At 40.3% G+C, this 13,308-nt stretch overlaps 1 protein-coding gene across 2 annotated transcripts in view; it reads left to right on the top strand.

Annotated features, from left to right (window-relative positions):
• IREB2 (iron responsive element binding protein 2) overlaps positions 1-10,469 on the top strand; it is a 49,026-nt gene extending 38,557 nt beyond the window's left edge. For both annotated transcript variants that reach the window (XM_066592280.1, XM_066592279.1), the window contains exons 19-23: positions 560-702; positions 814-961; positions 4,667-4,789; positions 7,740-7,925; positions 9,853-10,469. In XM_066592280.1, the coding sequence (XP_066448377.1) occupies positions 560-702; positions 814-961; positions 4,667-4,789; positions 7,740-7,925; positions 9,853-9,963 (711 nt within the window). In that variant the 3' untranslated portion in view covers positions 9,964-10,469. The remainder of the gene's footprint in view (positions 1-559; positions 703-813; positions 962-4,666; positions 4,790-7,739; positions 7,926-9,852) is intronic.
• Positions 10,470-13,308: the final 2,839 nt, after the last annotated feature.

Raw genomic sequence — 13,308 nt, 5'->3', positions numbered from 1 at the left:
TCTGTATAAGCTGTAACACAAACGGTATCTCGTCGCACGAGTTTTTACTGCGCCTACTTTTAGATTATAGTGTTTGAGGTATGTGACTTTTTATTATCTCAAATAAGTGCCTAAGGGAAGCGATATAGAGGACTTGTAAGTCCTGTGTCGAATATTACACTCGTGCTACAGCTTCAGTGACAAAGGAACAGAGAAAATATGTGCAGGGAGTGGAAAGTAAAGAATGTGATGTACAGTGCTTGGGACACAAGGGGTGGAATATGTCCTGTATACCAGAAGAAAAGCTGTGAGAATAATCCAGTCATGGACGTCTGTAGTCCATTATTACTAGCATGGCCTACCAATGCAAACAAACTGTTTGACAGAAGCAATTAGTGGCGGGTAAATTTATTAGTTTTTTCCAATGTTTGTTTTTTCAGTATTTATCATATTTCCTTATAACATAGGAATCAAGATTTTGTTAAATATATTTATTTGTAAGTAAAAAACCCTGTATCTTAAATTCTGCCATATTTACAATTGATCAAAATGCAAAAAATATATATATTCTTTATTTCAGGACAAGGTCCCAGCACCTCTGCCTGCAATTGAACGAGCCCATGTATTGCTTTATTTAGGGGATTCTGTCACTACTGACCACATTTCGCCTGCGGGAAGCATCTCTCGTACAAGTCCTGCTGCCAAGTACTTGATTCAGAAAAAGTATGTTCTCCGTATTAGACTAACTTTATGCGCCAACACTATTGCAACTTGGCTGTTTCTGTCTCCTTTCTATTCATTTCATGTTATATCTTTTGTATTTTTCCCATGTAGCTTGGTGCCAAGAGAGTTTAATTCCTATGGGGCCCGCAGAGGCAATGATGCTGTGATGACTAGAGGAACTTTTGCAAACATGAAACTTTTTAACAAGATCGTTGGTAAAACGGGGCCAAAAACTATCCACTTTCCATCAGGACAAATGGTGAGCAGTAAGATACTCTTAAGGCCTCACGCACATGGGGCAAATTGAGCAGCGAATTCCACGCTTGTCAGCAGGCGCGGGCGATGCGTTGCTTAATGTGCCCATTGATGTGTGTGGAGATTCCTCTCCCCATGCACACCAGCAGATTTTATTTGCAGCCGCTCCGTGCTGAAATAAAAGCTCAGCATGCTCTATTTTTAGAGCGGATACGCAGGGACGGCTTCCATTTATGTCAGTGTTAGCCGTCCCTCCCTCAGCACCACTGCAATGAGCACTGCAGAAGTGTTGAGGATCCGCGTCATCACCTAGGTGATGGCGCGTTGTCCTCTGTACTGCGAATGTGTGCCGGCGGCACATCTCCATACAGAAAGAAGATTCATCTGACAGGTACACTGGGTCGCCGGCAGTGGGCACGGGAGGATTTCGTGTGGGATTTCCCACACGGAATCCTTACGTGCCCGTGTGCATGAATGTTACTCCGAATAAGTTCTTTTCAAAATTGGGAAAAACCTCTCTTGGGCAATGTTCACAAAATATTTGGTTAATACATATTCAGCCTGGAAATACTCCTGAAGAATACAATGAAACGTGTCCCTAGGCCAGTGCCCTTTTGGCATCCAGGCAACTACAGCAGCATACCTCTTCTTCTTTTTTTTTTTTTGTCCACTCCGGGGAAATATATATATTTTTTCTTACATTAAGTAACTAGTTCCTCAGTGTCACCTTGCTTAGTTAAGATATTTAAACTGTCCTTAAGGCGTTGAGCGCTTTGGCATTGTGATCACTGGAGCTGATTGTTTTCAGGTGACATCTAATGTGATGGGGAAAGTCCAGACGGGGCGGAATTTCTATGCAGACTCTCCACATATTAATTCTGCCGCAATTACAATAGCAGCAAAGTGGATGAGACTTTGAAAATCTCATCCACAAGCTGCAGAAATTAACACGTGGTGCGTAAATCAATTCTGCAGCACGTCAATTTTATCGCCCTTTCTGCTGAATTCCTCTCCTAATGAGGGGGTGAATTCTACACAGCAATAGCCACTAAAACGCACTTTAAAATCCACACCAAATGGTGCGGGGGTCTGAGGCACGCTTTCTGCTGCTGATCAGCGGCGGAATACCCACTATAGACATTCTGCAAATCAACCCATCCTAAGTAAACCCCTGAGGGCTGTCCAATACAAATGTCTATTAGAAAATACCGTACTAGCATTACTGAGCACTTTACATGTAGTAATGGAAATATACGCACATTTCTTAGTATATACTTTCTTGGCATCCCTGGAATTGTAACAACCCACACTATAAAATGTGTTATAAATGGCATTAAAAAAAAAGCTAAATCACACCGTTAAAGCATTCTGCCATTTGAAAAAAATATATATAATTGAAACAATACTTTAGATCTATTTCAAAATGCTTAAAAATTCTACACATCCTGCATAAAGCAAGACCCCACTCGGCTGCAAATGTGAAAGAATTATCGCTGTCAGAATGCAGAGAGATACAAACATAAAAAATTTCTGTGGTCCTTAAACTGCAAATCAACCATTAACATAATATATTTCATTTTATAGAGGTCAGAGTTGTGTTTTTCTAGTGCAGCGCTCCAAATCCTCTGCGTATTCATAACGTGCTGATTACTTGCAGGAAGAGCATGAGCACCTACCTCGCACTGGTGGCTATTGAGCTCATTGCATGACAGCGTGCACATAGCTTTACAGAGGACCTGTCTTCACTTTGGATGTTTTTATTTTAGTAAATGGTTATATTCCTCATGAAATATCCGTTCTGGGGCATCTTTTCTCAGTATTCTGTTCTATTCTTGTGGTGGTCCTTTTAGAAACTGATTAACAAATTGAAAACTGTTCTAGGGACACATTCCCAACTGTTAACACCCAGTCGGACATCGTTCAATCAGTACTGACAGTTCCAAGTAATTGGGACACTCATTTGACAAGATTAATGGTAACACCCAGTTGTCTAGTTATTCCTAAACATTCAAGAGGAATAACTGTTACTGTACAATGTAGAGTTATTTCATGGGGAATACACGGATTTACTAAAACATGTGGTAGTACGGAGTGGGGACAGGTTCTCTTTCAATCCATGCCTATGCAGGGGGGTTGGAGTGCTGTATCAAAAAAAGCAAAACTCTGGCAGCTCTTAGATTGGTCTAAAATTCTGTGGTGATAACTTTCTCTAAGTATGTTATGAAAGTCGAAGATTCACATTAAAACCAAAATTGTTTGCGCCCTCAAGGCATTAAATGTGTTATCTATGCCAGTGGAGATTTCAAGATTTTCCTTTCCTCTGACATCTCTGCTTTAGTCGGCACCAATTTTTAAAGAATCTCAGTTAAAAGGGTTGTCACGCTTGTAGCTGTTTTACTGTAGGAAGCGGGCAGCTCTGTGCATTGCGCAGAGGCCCAGGTTAGTATTGCAGGCTGAGTCCTGTTAAAGTCAAAAGTACCAATTCGGGTCACTGTGCAATGTACAGAGCTGCCTGCTTTCTGCAGCAAGACAGCTAGAAGTGGGACAACTCCTTTAATCCCTTAGTGACCGCCGATATGCCTTTTGACTGCTTGTATCGGCAGGAGACGTGCGGGTGGCATGGCAGCCGGGGGCCTCCCGAAAAGGCCCCAGGGCTGTCATGGCAGAATGCATATCAGGCCATGCCTGTGCGGTGGCTTGATAGACTGCCTGCCTGACAGCAGTATGATGTAATGCTATGTCACTACATCATATTGCACGATCGATCAAAGTATTGCCCCCTAGGGGGCGGGCTTTAAAGAAAAAAAAAAGGGTACAAATAAGAGTTGTTAATAATAAAAGCTCAGCCCCTCCCCTTTGTAATTTTTGTAATAAAAGAATCTAAATAAAAACCAAACACATATTTTTAGTATCCCTGCATCCGTAAAAGTCCGATCTATCAAAGTAACACACTATTTACCCTGCAGGATGAACGTTGTCAGGAAAAATAATAAAACACGCCAGAAATGCGCTTTTTTTGGTCACCTAGTCTCTAAGAAAAAATTCAATAAAACTATCAAAAAGTCGTATATATTCCAAAATGGTACCAATGCAAACTACAAGATGTCCCACAAAAAATTAACCCGCACACAGCTGTCAACAGAAAAATAAAATGGCCATCACTCGCTGAAGATGGTGGCAGAAAATAATTTAAAAAAATTAAATATGTTGAATCTGAAAAAAATGACAAGTACAGCCAAAAAAAAAAAAATCTGAGTTTGGTCTTGTAGTAATCGTACTGACCATTAGAATAAAGTTATCATGTCATTTTTGTTGCGGTTTGTGTGCCGTTGGAAACCAGACGCGCCCGAAAGATGGAGAATTTTTTTTTTTTTCTTTCCATTTCCCTCACACTCAGAATTTTTTAAACGTTTTTCAGTACACTATATGTTACATTAAATAGTACCATTGAAAAATATAACTCGCCCCACAAAAAACAAGCCCTCATACATCTACGTCAATGGATAGCTAAAGGAGTTACAATTTTTTTAAAGGAGGGGAGGAAAAAACGAACATGGAAAAGCTGAAAAAAGCATGGTCACTAAGGGGTTAAAGGCTGCAGCAATACATCCTTTACAAAAGATAATTTGGCCTGAGTTGCAGAGCAGAAGATACACTGATGTATGAATTACCCTTTTGAATATACGGTATCTATTTTGTTTCTCCCTAGATGGATGTATTTGAAGCATCAGAATTGTATCAGAAGGCTGATGTTCCACTTATTATATTAGCTGGTAAAAAATATGGATCCGGTAACTCGAGAGACTGGGCAGCCAAGGGACCATTCCTGCTGGTAGGTTTTGTATATCTGCTCTACACATTTGCCCTTGCCATGTAGATTTTATGACTTTCTATCTAGTTCATTCTTAGCATTCTATTCTTGCTAGTGTCATGGCTTCCGTTTTTCATACAATTTTGACAGCCCCACCGGATCTGTTTGCAAGCAGATACCAGCAAATTGTGACTGAACTGAATGACTTACGATGGCGTCTGTTAGCTTTCTGGAAAGGTTAAGGTATTTCTGATGGCAAGAACAGCAGTGCAGAGTAGACTATTCTTGCCATAAATAACAGAATCCCAGCCTCCAGTCACTGGCTTAACCTTTCAAGGACCAAATCTACTGCATTATAGTAAAAAATGGCGCAGGATTAAATCTCTTGCAGTCTACCAGGAGCAAGTAGGGTGCTTTTCTGTCAGACAGCGGCTTATAACTGCTTCTCCTTCTCTTATAGCAATCATTGGTGCTATGGTGCACGTCCCCTACAGGGACATCAAGTGTGTTAAAAAAAAAAAGTTAAAGAAATTTTTTGGGCCTTCTCCCATATAGTCATAGAAATTTTTTTTTTTTAATTAAAATCCCACATATTTGGTATCGCCATCCATAACGACGCATACAATAAATTAAACACGTTTTTTTATTCTACATGGCCAAAAGCGTAAAAAAGCCCCTAAAAAAACAGACAAAATGCTTATTTATCTTTTTACCTCCCAAAAAACACAATAAAAGTGATCAAAAAAGCTGTATGTACCCCAAAATGGTACCAATAAAAACAGCTAGTCTCGCAAAAATTAAGCCATCACAGCGCTCCATCCATGGAAAAATAAAAAAGTTATAGGACTTTGAATGCAGCGATTTAGGAAAAAAATTTTTCCAAAAATGTTTTTTTGTTCTTTGAAAAACCTTAAAAATATAAAAGAATTTTGGTATCATTGTAATCGTACCGACCCGCAGAAAAAAATGTATTGTCATTTATGCTGCATGAGTAACGCTGTAAAAAAAGAGATATAGCAGAATGTGGTGGGGTTTTTTTTCTCCCTGCTATCATTAAAAAAATTAATAAAAGTTTTATAACATAGTCGTATGTACCCAAAAATGGCACCAATAAAAACTATAGTTCTCCACGCAAAAGACAAGCCTTTCTACAGACGTGTTGATGAAAAAATAAAAAAGTTATCGTTGTGTCCTGAAGCCCAAAATAGGCCATGTCCTTAAGGGGTTACAAAAAAAAATCTTTGTTTTAATGTTTTTGCACACTTTACCCCTAATAAAAGAAAAGGGGGAAAAAAATCATTAGAAGGGGTTTTAAAAAAACATTTTTGCCTCTAGTGTGCGATTTATATCAATTCTTATAGATTTTTGGCTGTAGAATCCGGATTTACCTTTAGAAATTATGTATCACGTAAAGTTTTTATGTAATTTTAGATTTATTTTTTTATTTTATAAAGGTTTTCGTGTTTGTGCGCCTTTTCTGGTGAATTATTTTATATAAAATTAAATCAGTGACTAAGCTAAACTCTACTTGAATGTAATACACAGTGGATGAAGTTTTAAAAATGGTCACTAGATGGCAGAACTATGTAGTTGAGCAGAAAGGTTACCAACATGAGCCTGTCTGCACTGCTGTTTAGTGTTTGTTGTAATCTGCATGAAGCATTTTTCTTCATTCTTACCTCAGCATATCGATATTTTTTTGTTTCATTCACAAATACATTACCAGAAAAACCTTATTGAGTTCTGAGTGCTAAGTTTTTCTGTTTTTTTTTCTATTTAAAACCAGACAATATTTGGCAATACCGTATTATTCTCTATGTAATAGTGCTATGCATCTCAGAAATGTGATGTGATGGAATCTGATTTTTCCACTTAATTCAGCACCCCAAAATTAGTTGAACCAACCTGTTTTCAAACCAGATACAGAAAAAAATGTTTGATTTGTTGACCAGTGTAATTTTAATGACCCGATAAGAAAAAAAAAAAGGCCAAAAAACCACGTGTGTAATCACTGAAAAGTGTGTGGTCCTTTAGCGCCAGAACAATCTGTTTTTAAGGGGTTTAAGTATTCATATTCCTTGTGGTAGCCACATCATTTAAAAGGGGTTGCTGAGTTGGTAATTTGCTAACAGGTAACTTTTCTCTCAATCACCATATGGACAAAAAGGGGAATAGCTGAACTGAGGGAAAAAAATTACTGGGGAAGCCCTTAAGACTTTGGAAAAATAATTAAAAACTGAGCGAATAGAACAGACAATACAGAGAATACACACATCGTTACGGAGAAGCATAGGTTACCAGTAAAGCAATCCCAAGCTACCTGTAAAAATATACTAGAGCTCCAAGGATGCAGCCTCAGCCCAGACAGCGGGACCAGAAGTTAAAGCCAAACAGAGACCCTGGAGTAAGGCGAAACCCTAGAGCTCTAAATGGGAGCAGATACGTGGAAAACCAACTCCTAACAACGTATTAACTACATGGGTAGGGATTGTGGCCTAATGCCAGAGGAGAACAACCTGATAGACTTTAGATAGGGCATATAAATTCATGAAAACCTTCCTAAAGCATATTACACTGGGTTACAGTAGTTATCAGTGTAAATTCTATAAGAATGGTTACCCTGGTGCCTGCAGCAATATTGCAGGAGGTAAAGCTTTTCATAGTAGGTCATGGCCAAGCTTCGTTCTGTATGGTTGAATAGATAGCTAGAACAAAATACAATTGACTGTTACACTGATGGAGATATGTACCACTCAGACCAGTGTTTGAAACCCTTCTTTTTATATGCATCTTGGCTATTCCAGGTCCAGAATGAAATATATACAGTATATTTTTTCCCTCACAAACCAGAAGAAAAGTTGCAGATGAAATAAAAAATGTTTGTAATGAGTTTACTGAAAATTCTAACTTTGACTCTTTCACACTACATAAATATCATCATCATCATTCTGTCTTGACTATCTGCCAACAGGGTGTCCGAGCGGTGATAGCTGAAAGTTATGAGAAGATTCATAAGGATCAGTTAGTGGGCATTGGCATCGCACCCCTCCAGTTTCTCCCTGGAGAAAATGCAGAATCATTTGGCCTTTCTGGAAAAGAGCAGTATTCTATATCTATCCCTGCCAAGCTGGTTCCTGGAGAGAATGTGGAAGTCAAGGTTAGGATTCGACTATTACACACTGGTGCTCATGTCTGCTGCTGTTATGGCTCCTAAAATAAGATAAGAAACCTGCCAGAAGGGAGATTTTTAAAAAGCCCTTTTAGCGCTCCTTAAAAGTATTTTGCTCCTGTGTTGAAATATTGCCTGAAATGACTTGGCCAAACCCTGAGGCTGCACTCCTGCGGCTTCTGAGGACCTAATTTCCTGTTTTGATTTCTGTCAGGTGCAGTGTTGTCAGAGAGAACTTTAGGCCCTTTTACACGCAAAGATAATCTTTCAAACGACTGAAAAATTGAGCAATCTATTTGCATAAAGTGTTAATGGTCATTAACACTTTCTCATCTTCATTTGGATGTAAAAGGGCCTGCATGCGTTTAATCACACGCGCCCGCTGTACAAACAGCTGCATTGTTCTCCTCACAGCTGTTTGCCAGAGGAGCCTTATTAGTCTTCTTACAAAAGGGCTAATCAAACTGCACATACACCTGTCCTTTTAGGGTGCATATAATGTATATGCATACATTATTTTATTTTTTTTTCTTTTAGCCCAGACACACCCCACTCTCAATAGAAACAAAAAAGGATCATATGCCATCCTTTTTTTCCCCCTTTTATGTCTGGCTTTTATAAGGTAGAATATGCTACATTTTTGGCATTTTCATTGTTTCATTACAAACCCAATGGTAGAATGTGTGTGCGCGTGTGTGTGTGTGTGTGTAAAACCTTTAAACACGGAACTTGAACTTCACTTTTATACTAATCGTTTTTATAATACACTGCAGTACTTCAGTTCTCATAGTAACATGCACCCTGTGATTATGACAGAAGAATACACCTTTCTCTCTAATCCATTTAACACTTTGCAATCCAATTCTGGTTTCCTAGGGGGGGGGGGGATTCTCTTTCTGCCATTATACAATGGCGCCACCTGCTGGCTAGAGCCAGTTACTGCGGTATGGGACATGCTGGAGAGGCCCCCCCCCCGACGACAGAGCGGCCAGTAATGTACAGTAAGAATACCCTGTGGTACGTCTTCGACATCAGAAGCTGTACAGCCTTCAATCAGAATGTCTTTACATATCAGACAGCGGATTGGAAATGGTTAAATGACATTTTTAGCATTGACCGCAACATCTAGGGTGTTAAATGATCAGACTTTGAGCTTTCTCTGATCCAGACTGTTGGAGTAAGAGCCCAGCTGTGATCAGATGGCTGAACCCCCCCCCCCCCCCCCACACACACACACTATTCCCAGCACGTGACCCTAGGCATCTGATGCACAGCTGAAAAAGGCAAATGTATCCTAATGAAGTCCATTAATGACCGCTGTAAAAAGGTCACTACTGGGTTAGGTGGTATATGAATATTGACACAGATGTAGTCATGGAGGGCTTATGTAGATTCAAATCAGATGACAGAAGTTACAGTAGGTAATCCAATGGTCTCTCACTACTATAGCATCAAGCTTTAAGCCCGCAACTTCAAGTGATCAGATCTTGGCACATAGGTGGGGTTAAGGGGAAAATCATTCAATTTATGTACAATAAAGGACCTTTTTAGAGATTTCTGATCTCCTTTACAGTTTTTGGGTCTATTTTAAATAAGCCCTTAGCCCTAATCTCTAGGAGAGAGACTTAGTCGGCTTTCATTGTTGTATTGGAAGAAAGATTTAAGAAGTTACTTGTTTTCCCATTCTAGAAGTGTATAGCCCTGCTAACCGTCCTATGGCTTTCTTTACAGTCACTGCTTGTACATGCCCATGTTCTGGAAATTACAGACTGGGTCCTAATATTACCAATGACGATGTGGCTGCAGTTGAAATCCTATTTTACTGGGAATTTTTACGGTTTTCTCTAGAGAGTGTAAATCCTTCTAATATTAATCATGAACTGTCTTACTGTTGTGTTATTTTCTTTATTTCCAGACAAACACCGGAAAGGTATTTCATGTGACCGCTGCCTTTAATAGTGAAGCAGAAGTCTCATTCTACAAGAACGGAGGAATATTAAGCTATGTGGCTCGAAAATACTTATAGTAATGTCAGTAGAAAGAAAACCATGAACTTTCTCAGATTGTACAGATGCTTCCTGTGTGCTTGTACTTTTCTTGCCTTCTTAAAGACTCTGGTTGGTGGAAAAAATGAGTCACTGAAGCTTCTTCCAGCACTTTTAATAGAAGACTGGTGCTATGGGCATGCCTTCCTCAGTCCCACCAAGGGACAACCAACAATCATCACAATTACTTTTACTTGCACATTAATTTGCAGGTGGAGTTCTTGACTTATCCTGAAGCCTTGTGCACAGTTTTGCTCTTTAAGTCCCACGACTGCTATTTTTGGACTTCCAATAGCGGTAGTATTGAATGAGCGATACCATTTTATTTAAAAAAACATAAAATAAAAAAAGGAAAAAAAAGAAACTCTTCTTCCATTTGATGAGCTCTATGTCTTCATCCTAGTATGAAAAGGAAGATGCTTACTTTTGGTTTTGATGACACCAGACTCATGGAGTATGTTCTGAAATAAAGATGTCCAAATCCTCACCTTTTTTTCCCGACTTTTATTGAAGTGTAAAACAAAGCTGTTACTTTGGGTTGTAAAGGTGCTACATATTAGACTCCTTAAGAGCATTATCGTTTCTGTAGACGCGTGCATTTTGATTCTAGTTGGCTGCTTTTTCTAGTAAAATAGACTGATTGTATTTAGTCTTATTGCACACTGCAGGTTATTACTGAAAAACAATTGTATTTGTCACATTAATCTCCATCCAAAGAAACTGGGCCTGTCTGGGGGCCCTTTTACATGGAATGATTCTCACTTAATTTATTGCTGAATCGTGCAAAAATGAACGGTAATTGTTCAGTGTAAGCCCTGGCTGCGCCTGAACGACGAACTATTTGTTCGCTCATCGTTCACTTGATGCAGATATAAAAATCAAATGAACGAGTGTTTACTCTGAAGGGAGGTGGGCCGCCTGAATAGATCTCCTGTGCGCTCTGCCTCCGTTCATAGAGCAATTATCACTACTGTTTGAAAGAACAGGAGCGATAATCGTAGAATGACCATGACAGTCCTTGTCACCCTTAGCAGCATGGCTCTGCACTGTGGCCCCTCTGACTTTACCTGGTTTTTCTTTGTCTTTTTCTTTTTAATTTCCATGCTTTCTTCCCTTTACCCAGATGGACTAATCTTAAGGGCCATTTACACGTAATGATTGTTGCGCAAAATTTGTTCAAATGACCAAAAATGCGTGATAATCGTTTTTAAATGCAAAGCCATCATGCGTTATTCGTTTACTTTTTGTCTGACATTAATTTTCATACAGCATAAAAATCACGGCTGGTTCGCTCACTTCTCGCTATGTGTAAACGCTCGCGCTCAGTGTTGTACTTAGAATGTGAAGCACTGAGCAAGAAGTGAGTGATTCTCGGTGATGATCTGCCTGTCTAAACATTCTGCATGAGTGCGAACAAGTAGCCGTGATGTCACCCGCTTGTGCTGATTGTTTAGCTGATAGTCATCCTGTATAAATGGGACGTTAGTAGAGATGAGCGAGCCTACTCGGTAAGGCAGTTACTCGAGCGAGCATGATCCAAGCAGGCGCAGGTGGGCTGCGGGGGTGAGCAGGGGGTAGCGGGGGGGAAGAGAGATCTCTCTCACTCTTCCTCCCGCTCTGCCCCCCCCGCAGCCCACCTGAGCCTGCTCTGATCACTAAGCAGTTACTCGAGAAGAGCGATGCTTGCTCGAGTAACTGCCTTACCGAGTAGGCTCGCTCATCTCTAGATGATAGTTTTCTGTTAAATGGGTTTATTAACCCCATTCCCCCACCCCCCCATCCTCCACTGCTCGTGCTCAGTGGCTGATATCAGACTGTCAAACATCACCCTTTTAAGGAAAGGTTGGGGACCAGCTACTTGACACACACTGGCTGTCTTGGGCACTGGACGTAAGATGAGCCACTCCAGGGAAAGGGACATTGGGGAGGGGGGGGGGGGGTATGAAGCAGCCAGCCCCACTGACTTTATCTAGTGAAAGTGTCTATTGTAAAGCGATTTATTCTTTTTATTTAACCATTACAGATAAAGTACAAGGGTATTTTCACATGGCAGAATTCACCATGGAAAAATTCCATTTAACTTCCACCTGTCAATGTACAAAATCCGCATGCAGAAAGGTTATGCAGAAAATCTCCTTTCTGTGCATATCTGCATCAAGAAATTCTATGTCACTACTTGATGCAGAATAGCGCAGGAATGTGGATTTTGATTTAGTTTTTCAGGCGCAATTTGCCAAGGAAAATTCCTCCATTTGAACGTACATGAATTGTTAGTGAAATTATTGTACACTGAGGAGTTAGTGTTGGGGAACTCCTGCCCATACAGTCCCCTAGTATAAAACAGGTGAGTCTAGATTTTAAATCAATGCAATAATCATGCTGCTCTTTAGAGATGAGCGAGCATACTCGGCCACGCCCCTTTTTTGCCCAAGTACTGCGATTTTCGAGTACTTCCGTACTCGGGTGAAAAGATTCAGGGGGCGCTGTGGGTGAGTGGGGGGTTGCAGCGGGGAGTGGGGGGGAGAGGGAGAGAGAGAGAGGGCTCCCCCCTGTTCCCCGCTGCTGCCCCTCGGCGCCCCCCGAATCTTTTCACCCGAGTACTGAAGTACTCGAAAAATCGCAGTGCTTGATCGAGTAATTACTCGAAACGAGAACGTTCGCTCATCTCTACTGCTCTTGCAAGTTAAAGTCCCGCCCGGCAATTGGCGCTCTTCTATAAACAAAATGGATTCATTACCTCCTAAGTACTAATGGTGGCAAGTCTGTGTAGTGCCTTCCTAGGCCCACATACGTAATACATGTTCAGTGTAAACAGAATTGCCAGATTTGTCTTTGGCAACATCCATTTACAGCTCTTAGGAACAAATTCCTGTAGTTCTTTCTGAATTTATCATGTTTTGACTTTGCAGAAAGGGTCATAAAACCATTAGTCAGACAGGAGCTGGTGCTGTTGCTTTTTTGCCTCGCACTACAAGAATAAGTATAAAAATGTGTGCAGTGCTGATCTCTACGGTTGAGTATCTGCTCTTTCTGCAAACAAGTGATAACATTGTACAGACTGCACAGCAAACAAACTGCCTGATAGTGTGAAGGACCTGCTAATGGCTCATTCCCACTAGTTCAAAAAATGTTTCTCTGTTTAAACCTGTTTAGTTGCATGGACACAGCCATTCAGTGGTCAAGCTGTATTTGTAACTAACTTTGTGAAGAGAATCGCTCGTCTGGCACGGAGTCATCTTTGAGGAACGTAAAGTGTTCTGAGTCATGAATAACATGACAAGTATTATGACCGTAATCTAGTGAAAGTGGCGCTATAATGACTACCA

The sequence above is a fragment of the Eleutherodactylus coqui genome, chromosome 2 (assembly GCF_035609145.1).
Source record: "Eleutherodactylus coqui strain aEleCoq1 chromosome 2, aEleCoq1.hap1, whole genome shotgun sequence".
NCBI lineage: Eukaryota > Metazoa > Chordata > Amphibia > Anura > Eleutherodactylidae > Eleutherodactylus > Eleutherodactylus coqui.
This window is presented reverse-complemented; position numbering and strand designations above follow the sequence as displayed.